At 48.8% G+C, this 17,776-nt stretch overlaps 1 protein-coding gene across 1 annotated transcript in view; it reads left to right on the top strand.

Annotated features, from left to right (window-relative positions):
- The first annotated feature begins 10,389 nt into the window (after positions 1–10,389).
- LOC142574601 (Na(+)/citrate cotransporter-like) overlaps positions 10,390–17,776 on the top strand; it is a 39,870-nt gene continuing 32,483 nt past the window's right edge. Inside the window, exons 1-3 of the mRNA XM_075683646.1 lie at positions 10,390–10,532; positions 14,694–14,809; positions 17,021–17,244. Of these exons, the coding sequence (XP_075539761.1) occupies positions 10,404–10,532; positions 14,694–14,809; positions 17,021–17,244 (469 nt within the window). The 5' untranslated portion in view covers positions 10,390–10,403. The remainder of the gene's footprint in view (positions 10,533–14,693; positions 14,810–17,020; positions 17,245–17,776) is intronic.

Here is a 17,776-nt window from a genome sequence, read left to right on the forward strand (position 1 = left end):
CTTCGACTTAAGCCATCGGCGTTACCGTTGAGACTCCCCTTTTTGTAACGCACCTCAAAGGAATATTGTTGTAAAGCGAGGCTCCAGCGCAGGAGGCGGCCATTTTTGGGAGAGATGGTCTGCAGCCATTGGAGAGGGCAGTGATCCGTCTCAATGATAAACCTCGAGCCGGCTAGATAGCATGACAATTTCTGAACGGCCCACACGAGACACGCACACTCTTTCTCGGTGGCGCTATACGCCTGCTCACGACTGGACAGCTTACGACTAGCATACAGGACGGGGTGTTCTACTTCTCCATTTTCCCGTTGGCACAGTACAACGCCCATGCCTCGCTCACTAGCATCGCACTGAACAATGAACCCTTTTGTATAGTCTGGCGATCGTAGCACAGGCTGGTTTGTTAGGGCACTATTTAGGGCGCTAAAAGCTCTTTCCTTTGTCTCGTCCCAGACGACTGTTTGAGGCTCTGTTTTTCTTAGAGCATCCGTCAGGGGAGCCGCGATATCAGAGTACCTAGGGATGTACCTCTGATAGTAGCCGGCGACACCCAAGAACGACCGAATATCGGTCTTGGTGCGCGGTTGCGGAAAGTCTCGCACAGCGGCCACTTTTATTTCAGAGGGGCGGCGACGACCCTGACCAATCACGTGACCGAGGTAGACAACCTCGGCCTGTGCTAACTGGCACTTAGGAGCCTTGACTGTCAAGCCCGCTTCGCGCAGGCGGGTTAGCACTGCACGCAAGTGTGCCATGTGCTCAGACCAGGATGCGGAGAATATCGCTACGTCGTCTAGATACGGTAAAGCGAATTCTTGCTGTCCCCGCAACACTTTATCCATGAGACTTGAAAAACAGTATGGCGCGTTCTTCAAACCAAAACTCAACACTTTAGGACGGAATGTTCCCATTGGTGAAATGAACGCCGCATACCTACTAGCCTCTTCTGTAAGTGGAACCTGCCAATAACCCCTGACAAGATCTAGGGTGGAAATAAACTGAGCGCTACTAACTTTCTCAAGGCGCTCCTCGATGTTAGGGATCGGATAAATTTGATCCTTAGTGATGGAATTAAGCCTGCGGTAGTCGACGCAAGGACGAGGTTCCTTGCCCGGTACCTCAACTAAAATCAAAGGGGAGGTATAATCACTCTCACCTGCCTCAATAACACCGAGCTGTAGCATTTTCTTTACCTCAGCCTCCATAATATCGCTCTGGCGGGGTGACACCCGATACGCCTTGGATCGTACTGGCTCTGTGGAGGTAAGTTCTATATCATGAGTAAGTACAGAAGTCCTACCAGGCCTCTCAGAGAACAGACCTTGAAACTCTTGTAATAGCTGGTGTAGTTCGGTTTTCTGCTCGGGCGACAGCGGTGCTTTACTGATAAGGTCACTAATGACTTGACCGGTGTCTTCCCTGTTCGTCACTGAGCCTAGTCCCGGAAGCTCGACCGGAAGCTCTTCAGGAACGTTTACCATCATGCACACCACTGCTTCCCTTTGTCTATAAGGTTTGAGCAGATTACAGTGGTAAACTTGCTGTGCTTTCCGCTTTCCTGGCAGACTTACCACGTAGTTAACGTCCGACAGTTTCTGAACAATTCGTGCTGGGCCCTCCCACTGCACGTCTAGTTTGTTGTTTAGCGATGTGCGCAATATCATGACCTCATCGCCAACCTCAAAACGACGGGCCCTGGCTGTCCGATCATAATAAACCTTGGCCCTCTGCTGGGCCTTTGTCATTGCTTCACCTGACAACTCCTGTGCCCTTCTTAAGCGTTCGAGGAGCTTAAGCACGTACTCCACCACGACTGGGTCGTCGCCCCTACCTTCCCACGATTCTCGAAGCATGCGAAGCGGAGATCGAAGCGAGCGACCGTACACCAGTTCAGCTGGCGAAAACCCCGTAGCCGCATGCGGCGCGGTCCTTAAAGCAAACATCACCCCAGGCAGACACAGCTCCCAGTCAGTTCGATGTTCAAAACACAACGCTCTCAACACGCGCTTCATGACGGAGTGGAGCTTCTCAACGGAATTCGACTGTGGGTGGTACACTGAGCTGTGTAACAGCTTTACCCCACACCTTTCGAGAAAAGTTGTCGTCAAAGCGCTAGTAAACACTGTGCCCTGATCTGATTGGATTTCCGCAGGGAAACCAACTCGCGCAAATATGGACAGTAGTGCATTAACTATCTCAACTGAGCTGAGTTCTTTAAGCGGCACTGCTTCAGGGAACTTTGTCGCTGGGCAGATCACAGTCAAAATGTGTCTGTACCCCGTGGCTGTTACCGGCAGAGGTCCCACAGTATCAATAACGAGCCGTCTAAAAGGCTCCGTAATGATAGGTACCAATTTCAACGGCGCCCTCGATTTGTCCCCTGGTTTGCCCACCCGCTGACAAGTGTCACATGTCCTCACGAAATGGTCTGCGTCCCGAAAACACCCTGGCCAATAGTACTCTTGCAAGAGATGGTCCTTAGTTTTCTTAACTCCAAGGTGTCCGGACCACGAACCCCCGTGTGACAAGCGCAACAGATCCTGACGATAGCATTGAGGCACGATCAGCTGATCGAACTCCACTCCTCTGCGGTCTAGATACTTCCGGTACAGGACTCCACCTCTTTCCACAAAACGCGCAGTTTTCCTGGCGATACCTTCTTTGACATTGCAGCGCACGTTTTCCAGGCTGCCATCCTTTTTTTGCTCGGCTATCAAAGCCGTCCGGCTGACTTTTAGCAACCTATCAAGTCCGTCTGACGTAGGCGCGATGAGCAAATCAGTAGATAGCTCTTCTAACTTTCCCGCGTCGGGCGTTTCCTCTCCAGTATCTGGCGCCTTTAACGTTACAGACTCAAGTTTATTCAGTTCGGGCGTGCTCGGAATATCAGCTTGCTGCGCCTCTGACCCTTTTTCGTTGTTTGATAACGTCGGCCCCGCAACTACCGCCTTTGCAGCGAGCTCCCGAACCTTCGATCTGGTTAAGGCCTGAACACTAGCTTCACCAAACAAAAGCCCCTTCTCGCGCAGGAGGTGATCGGACCTGTTTGAAAATAGGTACGGGTACTGGGGGGGCAGCATAGATGACACTGCCGCCTCCGTCTCAAGCGCTCCGAAAGGTCCTTCAATAAGCACTTTTGCTACCGGCAGACACACGCTATGAGCTTCCACGGCTTGCTTGATCCATGCGCACTCGCCCGTGAACATATGGGGTTCTACGTAAGACGGGTGAACTACATCCATCGTAGCTGCGGAATCGCGAAGCACTCGGCACTCTTTCCCGTTCACGAGGAGGTCTCGCATGTAAGGCTCGAGAAGCTTCATGTTCTCGTCAGTGCTGCCTATTGAAAAAAACACAACTTTTGGTGTTGTTTCCGGACACTGCGCCGAAAAGTGACCCGGCTTCTGGCACGTATAACAAACGCGCGCTTGCCTCATCTCGAACCGCTTTCTGCGTTCGGCTTCGGCTGCTGCCGTCTCCTTAGGTTCGGTCGCACTGCTTCCACTCGCATCCGCACTACGCGTGTTCCCCTTTGCTCTCATGGGTGTGAACTTCGGCCTCTCAAACTTCGAGCCAAATTCACCCTTTTGACCGTCCTTAGCTCCGCGAGCCCGACGCGTCACAAACTCCTCGGCTAGCTCAGCGGCTTTAGCCACCGTACAAACGTCTGGCCTATCCAAGACCCAGTATCGCACGTTCTCCGGTAACCGACAATAAAACTGTTCTAGCCCGAAACACTGCAGAACTTTATCGTGGTCACCAAACGCTTTCTCTTCTTTGAGCCACTCCTGCATGTTCGACATAAGCCTATACGCAAACTCTGTATATGACTCACTTCTGCCTTTCTCATTTTCCCGAAACTTCCGACGGAACGCCTCCGCAGACAGCCGGTACTTTTTTAGCAGACTCGATTTTACTTTGTCGAAATCCTCTGCTTCCTCTCTATCCAAGCGAGCGACTACGTCGGCCGCCTCGCCGGGTAACAAAGTGAGCAAGCGCTGTGGCCACGTTTCCCGAGAGAACCCCTGCTTCTCGCACGTTCGCTCAAAGTTAACCAGGAACAAACCAATGTCCTCTCCCAGCTTAAACGGCCGCATCAGGTCAGTCATTTTGAACAATACTCGTTCTCCTGCACCGTGTGCCTGACTTCCATTACGAGCGCGTTCCATCTCTACCTCGAGACGCTTCATTTCCAAAGCGTGTTCGCGCTCTTCTTTTTTCTCTTGTTGCTCTCGCTCTTTCTGTTCTTTACGTTCACGCTCTTCTTTTTCTTTCTGTGCTTTAAATTCACGCTCTTCTTTTTCTTTCTGTTCTTTAAGTTCGCGCTCCTGTCTCTCTTTTTGCTCTTTAAGTTCGCGCTCCTGTTTCTCTTTTTGCTCTTTAAGTTCGCGCTCCTGTCTTTTTGACCTCTCCTCAATAGTCTCAAGGCATTCCGACAGCTCGTCATCCTCAGCCTCTAACTCAAGAATAGCCTTTAGCAGTTCAGGTTTTCTTAGTTTGTCTGAGACATCCAGACCCAACTCTCTTGCAAGCTCCAACAATTTCGGTTTGCGCAACGACTTCAAATCCATGGCTGCTCTGAATGCTGCTTTCTCTACTGCTTACTATTGTCTTGCCGCAAACTAACCCGGCAGCAACGACAACCACAATTACCAGCTCTGTTTCTGACACTAACAAAAAGCCTGGCAAAGCTCAGAAGAAGAAAGTCCCGCACTCACCAAACCTCGCAGCCAAGAGTCCAGCGCAGTCGTTCCGCTGCAGGCAACCAGTCGTCACACAGGGCTCGTTGCACTGCTCCCGGATCGTCGTTGAGCTGCTCAGCATACAGTCAACTGCATCTCTTCGCTGCTGGCCTCCGTTGTCGCGATCTCACCGCTGGCAGACAGTTGTTTGAAGTCGGAGGCGATCTCACCGCTGCCAACCAGTTGTTTGGATCGCACCGCTGGTACGATCTGTTGGGAACTCGGCGCTGACGCCCGTGGTTGTACCTGGGTCGCAAGCCCCAAGGGTAGCGTTGGCCTGGCGGCCTGGGGTACAACTGGAAGCATCCGAAGGTCCCGGCAAAGCATGAGTCGACTGGTAACAACGAAACAACTTGTTTATTTTAACATCGCAAAGAGTTGGCGGTCAGGTTTGACCGAAGTAGAGAGACGGGAGAGCACTTCACTCAACAGAAGAAATCGGAGCCCTCCTTTTGGCGTCCGGGGGCAGCTGTTTTTATACTCTCGCAGTTGAGGGCAAGAAGGAACCCCTCAAAAGACGAGCACGTGAATGTACAATGGGCTAATGGTGACGCACACTGTCGTAGCGCTGCCGTAGCACCATGTCGAGCACAATCTCGTAGCACCCTGTCGTAGCGCTGCCGGTCGGGCACAATGACTGTAATGAGAGGATGATCCCTGCTTTCGCATCGCCTGGTTCGGGCACAATGACTGGAATGAGAGGGTGATCCTTTGCGGTCGCATCGCTGCAGTCGCGCCTGGAAACACCTGCCGATGAGCGTTGCGGCGACGACGATCGGGCCAAAATGTCTGCCGCCCCGCCGCAGTCGCGCCGGCAAAACCACGTGTCGCAGGCGAAACGCAACACTAGTTCCCCCAAGGTCGTGTCCGTGTGCCGACAGAAAACTAGCGCCTTCTCCTCTGGCATCCGCGTCAGACGCCACCTGCGTTCTTGCCGTTGAGTGCGTGCCGTGGTTGACGCCCCCCCCCCTCTAGTAAAATAAAACCTCATTACGTGGGCCGATCCTGAATATAGTGCAACGCCTGGCCGACCCGCTGCAGAGGTCAAGCAGTCGTTACGCACTCCCCATACGTAGGCCGATCCCGAAATTAGTGCAATGCCGGGCTGCTCCGCGGCGTAGGTAACAGGCATTAAGTGCTCCCTATACTTAGGCCGGTCCCGAAGATAGTGCAATGCCGAGCCGAGCCGCAACGGAGGTGAACCAAGTGTTGAGCACTCCCCATACGTGGGCTGATCCCGAAGCGAGTGCATTGCTGGACCGAATCGCCGCGTAGGTGAAACAGGCTTTAAGCACTCCCCATAAAATGGGCGGATCCCGAAGATAGTGCGATGCCTGGCCGACCCACGGCGGAGGTCAAGCAGGTGTTAAGCACTCCCCACACGAGGGCCGATCCCAAAGATAGTGCAATGCCGGTCTGACCCCCGGTAGAGGTCAAGCAGGTGTTAAGCACTCCCATACGCGGGCCGATCCCGAGGATAATGTAATGCGAGGCCGACCCGCGGCATAGGTGCAATTCGCCATTAAGGGGCGCACATACTCAGCTTCGCTCACATCCTCCTTCACAAAGTGGAAGGGCACTGTATTTTTGACGCATGCGTGTTTCCAGCACAAGTTTTAATTTCACACTAAGCAGAGACACTGAACCAAGTTTAGAGTGACAAACTATCCTTTCAGAACATACTCCAATTTAGCTATATTGGTGGCGATAGGTTAATTATTTGAAAAGAAAGTGAAGAGTCAAATGTTCCGTTTCTTGCGCTTTGCACCAACAACCTAGCCGCGCTGTATGATGTCACGTATTTCCAAAGTTTTCTTTTGTGTCCTTTTTTTCATGCATTCGTGACATTGTGGCGCAGTAAACATTCTGGAAACTTGCTAAGTTCCGTCTTTGGGTCAGTTATAATAAATGTAGTGCGTCCTTGCTGGTTAACTCTTAACTAGTCCAGAGCAGATGCCTTCAGAGTGAATGACGTCACGTGGGTGCCGACGCTAGACCTGCAAGGCGGCGTAGCCACGACTTTCACTTTTCTTTCGTTTCTTTCTTTCTCCTTCTTTTTGCTTTTCTTTTACTATTGTAGAACGGTTACTTCTTAATGCAGCTCAGGTTATGTATTGTGTTAAATATTCAACAAAAATGCGCCTTGCCGACACGCAACGCAGGGCGTGTTCAGCCCTAGCTTGAAGGAAAGTGTAAAGTCGCCTCCGGGTCGAAGCGGCAAGTCGGCTCCGGGTCGAGCCGCGAAGCCTTCCCCGGAGCCCGACGGCCAAGCTTCGGCCCCCGGCGGCGCCGAGGCGCAGCCGGCTGTCCCGTTCAGGGCTCGGCGCCTCGCCGGCGCCGTGAAAGCCGTGAGGTTCGTGGGCGGAGCGCTGCTGCACAACCGGGGAAACCAGATGACGCGCGCGAGGCTGATCTCCATCCTCATCATTCCCGTGGTGCTGCTGCCGCTTCCGCTCTACTACCGCAACAAGGTGTGGTGCGCGCTCCCTCGCGTGCACGCTGAGGATCCCCGCAGACCTCATTTCAGGCGTGACTGTGGTGACGCGTTGCTGCGGCGTGGGGCGGCCGCGACGCCCATCGCAGAACGAAGGAACGCGTCCAGAGCCCGACGGGAGGACGCGATTCGGGAGCTGGAAAAGGAAGCTTGTTTTCTAAAATTTCGGGCACAATACGGAGTGTCGCAGTTAACGTTAGCCAAGCTGTTCAAGGAATAGTCACTAGACATATATAGCATGATACCTATGTCATTCCGTGAAAATTGCCTAGGTAATTGTGGAAGAGAAAAAATTGAACAACTTCGTCCATGCTCGGAAGAACGACATGACTTCAGATGGAAAAGGTGTTATTTCATGCTAGAAAATCCAGTTCAATATATTCCGCTGCAATATGGCATGCGCATTTTTTTTTTCGCGCTTTACTCGTAGCGCACGAAATTGGAAAAGGGCGGTGAGATTACGGGGCACCCGGCGCTGCCCGCGCGTCGCGACAACGTTCCCAAATTTGATTCAAAAAGAACTACAAAGCAGTGTAAGCTGTGGATGTTGGCTAACATTTGCTGTCACCTGCCTCGGGGGCTCAGTGGCTACGGTGTTAGGCTGCTGAGCACGCAGGTCGCGGGATCGAATCCCGGCCACGGCGGCCGCATGTCGATGGGGGCGAAAACACCCATGTGCTTAGATTTAGGTGCACGTCAAAGAACCCCAGGGAGTCGAAATTTCCGGAGTACTCCACTACGGCGTGCCTCACAATCAGAAAGTGGTTTTGGCACGTAAAACATCACAATTTGTTTTAACATTTACTGTCAACTCCATGTTGCGCGCGTCGATCGCAGCCTGCGTAACGACCAGCCGGCTGTCGAGTCGGGCAATGAGTCGAGTTGGTGCCTTCAACTCACTTCGGAAGCGCAGGTGTCGCGGCATGCGGGCGCGTAATCACGCGGCACTTTTCGTATTCCGCTCGCATCGAACGAAATGCGTAAGAAATAATTACGCGAGGTATATAGCCCACTGAAAACAACTGAATGGGATATTTCACAACGGAATAGGACTTTTTCTATCGGAAGTGGCGCTCTTCAGGCCAAAGCGAGAAACCTGTTCGTTAAAGCTTCTCTAAGTATTCGGGTGGTAAGAACCGAAAAAGTATCCCAGTTGCAAAAGATGACTGGATATTCGTATGTTGTGCTGTCTCATATTCGTATATTGTGCCATTTTTTTTAATGCAGTTTGAGTAACGTTAGCTGGGGCACGCGATATAGCAAGGCACTGAATGACGTACGGGCATGCCTCGCTAGTTGACCGCTATATAAATGTTGTCCAAATCCACGCCTCATAGAGTGGCGCCCTCTGAATTTAAAATGCGAATCTTAAAGGCTATGCTGTTGCTGGTTGAATGCGTCGGAAGCGATTTTGGTAGCCGAAAAAGCGTCACACACGTCAGTTTTTTGGACGCCACTTATTTTCGCTTTCTCACTGAACACATAATCGATGGAGCCATGGTTTTTTCAGGTAAATATGTACAAAATAGATATACAGATTGTAATAGAGGAGAGAAAATATAACGTAGAAGTAGGCAAAATGCTACACTGCAATAAACGCAGTAAAACCTGGTTATGTCAAGCTGGCCGATTAACTGTTGGTCACCGCCCCGTTTCAATGAGGATGCCAATGGACGTCATCACCGCCATCGCCATTTGGGACCCAAGCAGTTAACGACCCACGACACCGCAGTGATATCACTGGATTCTCGCAAAAGCTTAAGGCAAATGCGCCATTTCTTTACACATTATCCTTTTTCACCGCCCCGTTCTCTACATAATGTCTGTAGACAACGTGCGCACTTATCGTTCATCACGGACCCGCCGTGGTTGCTCAGTAGTAATAATGTTAGGCTGCTAAGCACGAGGTCGCGGGATCTAATCCCGGCCAAGGCGGCCGCATTTCGATGGGGGCGAAATGCAAAAACACCCGTGCACTTAGATTTAGGTGCACGTTAAAGAACCCCAGCTGGTGAAAATTTCCGGAGCCCTCCACTACGGCGTGCCTCATAATCAGAAAGTGGTTTTGGCACGTAAAGCCCCATAATTAAAACTAATTTTCGTTCGTCATTCTATTGCGCTTAGTGTTACACTGACGGAACTAATGTACGAACGTAAGGTACAATACACGGACGTGATTGACGCGAGCTACCAACTTGTTTAATACTGTTAAAGAACACGCCTATATACAAGGGGATGTGCGAGGGAAGAGGGGGCGGTGTAGATATAGAAATATATGTCAAGGTGATGACGCGGTGTGCTGGAAACACATCGTTCACTTGCACCCGTTCACCGTGGCAACCTCAGCTTCGATGAGTAGGATGGACGGAGTGCTTACGCACTTATCTATTTATGCTGCTATGGGAAGCGCTTCCCATATTTCTCTCTTCATTTTTATTTTTGATGCGCAAACGACTGTAGCGCTTCCCAGTAGAGGAGAGCATTTGCGCGGTTTGCACTGCGCAGCCAAGTTGCTGAGCGCAATCGGGAGCTGGCACGTGTATTCGTGCTCCCGTAACCTGTTACGCTATCACGTAACCTGTTATGTGTCAATATGTGTCACGTAACCGGTTACACATATCGTCGTTAATTCAGCTAGTAATCAAATGTTTACGAGTTTATACGGGTGATAAAGCTACCATCCTTAATTCGTATGGCTATCTACTAATTTTGCTATCGCAATTGGTGCTTCGCCTTTCGGACAAAGTTGCAACTTTTATTTACTTTGTTTCACGGAGCATTTTTGGAGGTTATTTCGTGTGACAGGTGTTTCATAGGATTCCTCGAGTTATACGTGTTGGCGCTTGGTACGCGTGTGGCGTGGAGGCGGTGGTTGTGACGTCAGTCCTGGTGGGAAAAGCCTCTTGTGCGGGAAGGTCACGTGGACTTTCGTTTAAATTTCCTGTTCCTTTCGCGGCGTACGCTGCTGTCATAATTTGTAGACGCAATGGTCAAGGCATGATATGTCTGTCTGTCTGCCTGTCTCTTCTCATTTATATATATATATATATATATATATATATATATATATATATATATATATATATATATATATATATATATATATATATATATATATATATATTCGATGACTGCGCACACTGCAGCCCAGCTGGTGCGGGTACTGCATGCTGCTCATGGCCGTGTATTGGGCCACCGAAGCGTTGCCGCTTGCTGTGACGGCTCTGCTGCCCGTAGTGCTGTTCCCGCTCACCGGGCTCCTCACTGTGGAAGCTACCACCAAAAACTACTTCAACGTACGCAATCACCTTGTTTTCTCTACCCGTAAAAATTTTTGTTGCCACCTTCGCGACCAAATATTCCTCTATGTCATATGAAAAGCATTCCCCACATTTCTAGATTTTTGCAACCAACCAAACTGCGGCATTGTTTTCTGTAAAATACAACTTACGCTCATTGTCCAGAAAAATTTCGTTGCTTAAACGTTTTACTCGTTTTAAAATGCGTTTTTATTGGGCTCAAGTTGAAATTATGTCGAAATACGAGTTTATATGCTTTCTTAGCACTCATTTGCGTACATCCCAATGTCAAAATATCGAATAAAACCTAACATAAAACACCTCCTCTGCTTTCAGAGTGCGGAAACGGATTTTGTTCCAACACTGTCGCAGTGTCATTTGACGAATGTCGTATGCCTGAAAATATGTCCACATGGACAATACTACAGCCGTTGATGCCAGCACTAGCCTCCTCCTTGCAATTAGTAGCCCAGACAGCGAATTCTGGCTTAAAAGATTTTCTGACCAAATTTCTTTTTGCCGTAGCGATGCTGTAGCTCCGAGGATCTAGAAAATGTCAAAAACGTTGGTAGCACTGCCTAAACTTAATTTATATAGCTGATTAGATAAGTGCTATCCCAACATTCTTGCTATTATGTCAACTCGCACTCTTCCAAGTACACAGAACTGACCTCGCGAGCGTGTCTCTCGACCCTAACTTGCATTGCACCCTTTTTGCCATTAACGTTACCTAGAGCTACTCCGGCGGCGGCTGCCCTGTCTTGAAAGCAATCTGTGATGAGTACAGAGTCTAGGCGCGCGGAAGGTTGATAGCGTAGTGTGCACAGCGTTCTCGCCACTTCGTGTTGAAGCGAGTGCCAGCGCGAAGGTCAATTCGCTCGCTGCCGCTGCCGCCCTTCCTCACACCAGCGCTTTGACAGCGAGTGTCCGTGGTCATCGAGTGAGATGTGCCTGTGCGTGTGTGACACCATGCTTGCTAATTTAGTTAGCGAGCGAACGTTTACAAGTTTCTACAAGCCACAATGTTTCAGACGCCACGCGCTGCCAGGGGCGCTGACGAAAGAAACTCCGCGTTTCTTTCCAAACCAGGCAAGTAACCGTGCTGAGTGTTATCTTGAATGACCCTATCCTGAAAAATAAGACCTTGCGGCGAAATTTGAGCTATAAGAAAACCGCAGTAAGCACAAGTTCCTCCTTTAAGCTTCATTACGATAGTAAATATATGGACTCACCAGGCGCATTTCTGCCGTCGCCGTGGGCATCGCCTTCGCTGTGATGTTGAGTATAAAGTCCAAAGGCGATAACATTGTCGCCGCGCGCCGTATGCTGCACGTGCGAGTGAAAGCGTGCGAGCGTGAGCCGATGATGGCGGCTTGATATAGCGCGCGGAAGTCGGGAAAGCGGGCAGGAAGCGCGCCGTCTAAATAGGGAGGGGTGAGGGCGTTCTACTCCGGCGGCTGCTGTGTATGAAACGGCCGTGCGCGACTGCGCTGGCCCTACTTTGCAAGCGATCTGTGCCAAGGACGGAATACGCCGAGCACTGATAGCTCCGTGTGCTCTTATGTTTTTGCCGTTGAGTTCACATTGAAGCGAGATGTAGCACGAAGGTCAATGCGTTCTCTCCTGCTGCCGCGCTTGCTCCCTCCAGAGCTTCGACCGGTAGTTTCCGCGGTCATCGAGTGAGATGTGGTCACGTTTGCTTGTGCGCGCGTGACAAAATGCTTATTCATTTATTTACTAAGCGAATGTGTGCAAGTTCATATTGGCGATAAAACTACTATCCTTACTTCGTATAGCTGTCTGCTTATTCGTTATCGCAATCGATGGTTCGTCTTTCACGCAAAACTGCGACTTATTTTAGGAAAGACGGCGATCGGTGGGGCAACATATTAAACAAATTGCACATTTTTTTGGCTCATACGAAACATCGGTTTACTCGGAAGAGCCATTCATACCAAAACGCTCGTCTTTACACGGAATGAGCAATCCGTCTCGTCGTGTGAATCCAGTTTTGCCAACGCAATATTCTTTTGAAAGGCAGCACACTACGACGTCGAAAAAGTATGACGTCGCATTGCTCTGTATAGGTGCGGCAAAAAAATGCTGTCATGTCTCATTATTTTGACCTGTGCGAACGCGTTTTAGGGGCTGAAAACAGCAAAATTAGAACAAATTTTAAACGTCAGATGGCTATTTAAAAACAAGAACATCTGCCTATAGTTTCATTTTCCAAGTGAAATTTATAGAAGAAACAAAAAATAAATCAAGGATAGAATGGTATGTGCGTGCGTGCGTGTGTACGTGGATGCGCGTGCGCGTGCGTGCGTTTTGTTCCTTTTGAGTTTTGGCACATGACCCAGCGTAGATGGCGCTCAAATGCGAGACATATAGTTAACGCCATACTCATCCTGGCTGGTTGGTACATCTTGTTAAGCAACTGCTTTAAGCTGCGTGACATAGGACCCAGCAGAAGAATGGGACAATGCGCTAAGAACCAAAGGCTTTATTTATAGGACGGCATAAAGGCCTCTACCGGTAGAGGAAGGGATACACATGAAAAGAAATAAAAATTCAAGTAGCACTTAGTTATCCCTATGTGTATGAATGCGAAAGCATTGCGACCACGTGACTCGAGCAGCCACGTCAGGAGAAGCGTGGCGACGTCTGGTGGGGCCACTGGCGGAGTCAACGTGACTCGAGCGGCCATGTCTGCAGAAGCGTCGCCGCATCACGTGACCAACAGTGTTCGTCACAAGGTGCGCACATGGCCCGGTCATGGGTTCGAGTGCATTAAGTAACTCTACCATAATTAACTGTGGCTTAATTATTAACTTTCCCTCAATTAACACCAAAGGTCGTGGATTCGGCTCCCACCAATGCTCGAGGGATCGACGGCTTTGGTGGCGGCAACGCCGACAACTACGCCGTGTTTTCCGCCTCGTGGGCCATATAATGATTTCGCATCTAAAAAAGGATCATCACGACAGATATTTTGTTTCTTGTGTTGTCAGGGAAAGGACAGAGAGCTAACACATGCGTCCCCGCATGTGAAGGTGCTAAAGGCTTCAAAAATCTAGCGCGCGCGCTATTCCTGCTGCAATTTAATGTCTTAACATTAGGAGTGTCAAAACGGAAACAAGTATTTGTCTGTTGGACATATACTCGTTGTGTGGGTTGTTGAGCGATATAAGAGTGGGACGTCGGTCACGTGGCAGAGGTAGAGTCGGGATGAGAGAGTTTAGAAGAGTGTGCATGTGCTTGGTCTAAGTGCATCAACATTTTCAATTATAACCTTGCGGCAACCACAGGAGGTCAAAATTGATCCGATGCTCCCCACCACGGCGCGCCTAATAATCAGATGGCGGCTTTCGCACGTAAAGCCCCAGAAATTCATTTTAATTTTGAATGCGTCTTCCGTGCTTCGTGATGCAACATCGATTGCTTGAGGGGAACCTCGCACACAACCTGCGTGCAACACTGAACACAACGACGAGCATCCTTCTTAGATCGAGTCTGTTTTCTGGTTTTTCTTTTTTTTTGTCAATTCCTTCTCCTGCATTATCCACCGAGCTTGTTAGTTGCGCTAGAAATCACCTTTACTCCGGCCTTCGCCGCGACTTTCGTTACACGCGATGTACATAAGGGATTACAGCAAACCCTGCTCCTGAAGGCTGCGATGACCTTCTATTTTATGCCGTTTGTATACATATACCGCTTCATAGCGTTGTGCCTACATTCACCTCGCTAGCAAAATGTCAGGGGTTCGGTGACACATTTATGTTTGAAAAATGAAAAATAAAACGCATTTAGGGATACCGTGAACAGCCCACTCGCCACATTTTTGAAGCCTTCAAGACATTCACGCGTGGGGACGCATACCCCAGTTTTTCGCCCCTGTTCTTGTAGACAAAAAAAGAAGAATGAAATATCTGTCTTGTTGATTCCTTTTTGTGTGTGTGTGTGTTCCGTCCTCGTGCCTTTATATACAAACGTGGAAACAAAGCATTTTGTTGCTAGTCAGTGTTCTGTCCAGCGCTTCTTTTACTCTCTCCTGTGTCGTGCTGTTTCATGTTTAACATGTTTAACAATATATATAGTCTTCTAAAGATATCCTCCTTAAAAAAAAAGTATCCTCCCATTCTGTACCGTGTAATGCAGAACATCGGCGTGGTCATCTTCTGCTCCATGGTGTTCACGGCAGCTTTGGAAGTGACGCATCTCGATAAACGAATTGCACTCAACGCCCTGAAGATGACCGGCACTAGCTATAGCAGGTGAGAGTGAAACCGAGGGCGACTACGCATTACTGGGTATACCGATATAAGAACGCAGATGTCTACATCGGTGATCTACATCGTACGGATGGCTGTCCGCATCCACATCGAAGGGCCTTGCACATACTGTCTACGGTGCATTAGATTGTTATTGTATTGCAGTGTAACAGACGTTTACACTGAAGCATAGCCATACAGTGAAGTACGGTAGAAGAAAAAAAGAAGGAAGATAATGACAGTCAAATTTCAAGAGGAAACAATGCAATAATTTACGTAAGCCTTGTTCAAAAGGCAAAATTATTGTGTGGCTGGAGGTAATTTATGCGAGACAAAGGGGCGCATACGGTGTGCGTAGGCTGAAAGCAGGTTATCGTTATTATTATCGGTTAGGTTATCAGGTTAAAATTTGTGCAGATGTTTGATTGCGTAACTATACCTACGTTAAATCGCGGGGTCAAATTGCTCTCAGGGGCGATGATGAGCGCAAGCTTCCAGGAAGTCTTATGAATGGTAGATGCGCCGTGTGTTAAGATAGCAGGCGCATAAGTGCTGCATTCGACCCCGCATCGTCAATCAAAAGGTTGCTTTTAAGAAACCTTAGCACGGGAACTCATATCTAAATACATGGGATAGGAGAAATCGTTTTTCTCGGCAACCGCTGCGCCAAATTTGATGAGATTTGTTGCAGTTAAAAGAAAGTTTTTAAATCTAGGGGCCGCTGGCAGCGAATTGTTGATTTAGGCCGTGAATATTTTTTTTAAACATTGTTGAAAATCGCAAATTTTCAGAAAACGAAACTATAAAGTTTAGAACGCTAACTCAGCAATGAAGAACGACATCACAATTCCGTAGATTGTATCTAATTGTACACCTAAAGTGGTCGAAATTTATGCATTACATATGGCCCTCAAATTGATCCCTAATATGTGAGTAGGACTTTTGCAAAACTATTTCAAACAATGTAACAAATTGAGTCAAGATGTAAACTTATAAATCATGCTTGTCCACTTTGGATACTCTAACGGATGCAGTTTACAAAACTGCGATATCTGTCCTTAGTGCACAGCTACAAATTTAACTTCTTGGTTCCATCTTTTTTTTAACATATACAATTTTTGAAAGCTCCTTTAAAAAAATTTGGGCCCTAAATGAAAATTCCGCTACCAACAGTCACTATAATTTAACATTTCTTCTCAAATTAAAACAAATTTCATAAATGTCAGCCCCGTGGTTCTTTCAGAAAAGCGTTTCGGCGTTCTACACGTACCCGAATAGGCGGCATCGGAGTAGGGCCCGAGCTTAAATCTTCCTCTTAACCTACTTCCAAAATTGCTAGTTTCGACGAATGCAAATGTACATGCCACCTGAACACGGTATACTTAGTTCAAGACGCCATGAAAGCTTGCTTTACGTTTTACGTATATTCTTCTTTTTTTTTTCTTAATATCGGTTAAAACGTTGCGGAGTTTCTTTGTCGGCACGTACAGGCCACGTGCAGGTTGTGTGCATAGCCACGTGCACGGCCATCCTTTAAAGTCAACTCCTGACTGCGACAAAACTTTGGACCGCGTAAAAAAGCCTAGCTTTAGATAGTTCGATAGGCGGAGCAGCGTCCGTGCAAAATTTTACACTAGGAATACGAGTGGGTGTGTCACACGAAACGCGCGCAAGAATATAATTTTCGGTACTGAAACTGAAAAAATAAGATATCTCTATTACCTGTCGCCGGAAGGCACGCCCGACACAGCCCGCGGAGGACCAGCGCAGCTTTTATTCGAGGAACCCCGAAATAAGGCGGCCCCCTTGGCTGCCCGCCCGGTGCGATAACAAAATCTCCGCTAACATCCGCTAACCAGCAGGTGCACCCGTCGTCGGCTCAGGTGCTGTTTGAAGGCTGCTGATGGGGAAAAAATGAAACATTTACCGGCCCTGTAGATTTGTCAGTATTGTATTATTACCAATTTGGCCAAAGCGAAATGTTGCTGCCGTGGGCCATTGTTAATACTGATGACTCGAAACACGGTGGTTTCTTGTGAGAAACAATCTCTTCCAACGGAAACGTTTCCTCGTTAATACGCGAACTGTACGCACAGTGAACATACGGAGCCGTAGCAACCCCTTTATAAGGGGTTGTCTGTCAAAGGCGGTCGCGGCTCTTGAGGTACGCCGTTCTAGAGTACGAATGACGACGACGGCAACCTTGGTGCGCAGGATATTGCTGGGCTTAATGGGCGTCACCATGTTCCTGTCCATGTGGATTCCGAACACGGCAGCCACCTCCATTGTGAGCCCCATCGTCCTGACCGTCGTCGACTTGATGAAGAGCACATCGATAGCGACGCGGAGAAGTAAGCATGCTTTTCTTTTTCTGAGGATCAAACGCTGTACACGAGCACGAACCAGCCTATGCTATACCTTTACACAGAAACACGTTGGTTAGAAATGTCGAATGCAATCTCCGTATACCTGACCCGCGATGAGCCATACCGTTTCTGGTTTTCATTCATCAGAATGTCATAGTGTTAAGTAACGCGGTCGGCTGTCGACGTGCGGTGTAGCTGTGGACAATTGTTTAGCCTCCCTGGCTTTATTGTGAGAACGGTGGGATAGTACCACTCCGCGTATTATTGAGGTATTAACATATTGGCAAGCAGCGTGAAATTTGCATTAATTAGCATGTGGAAGTCGGCAAGCTATTCGTCCAAGCGTTACCTGCCGAATGTCACATATTCTAGCCGCGTTCTTGCTCGTTTTATTTCGTTGAACTTGATCGTCCTGATGAATTTCCGAGAAAATTGTTTACAAGTTATGGGTTTACTTTCGCCCCACCATCTTCCTGTTAGGCTCACTTGGGGAGACAACGGCCTGGAAAGGTGGTGGTTACGGGTCTGATCCTCAGGCGACGGAATTTTTTCCCCCTCTGACGCTAAGTTTTGGTTCTAGGGAATCTGTATGTGTGCCTTCCTT

Source organism: Dermacentor variabilis, chromosome 3, assembly GCF_050947875.1.
Source record: "Dermacentor variabilis isolate Ectoservices chromosome 3, ASM5094787v1, whole genome shotgun sequence".
In the NCBI taxonomy this organism is placed as follows: Eukaryota; Metazoa; Arthropoda; class Arachnida; order Ixodida; family Ixodidae; genus Dermacentor; species Dermacentor variabilis.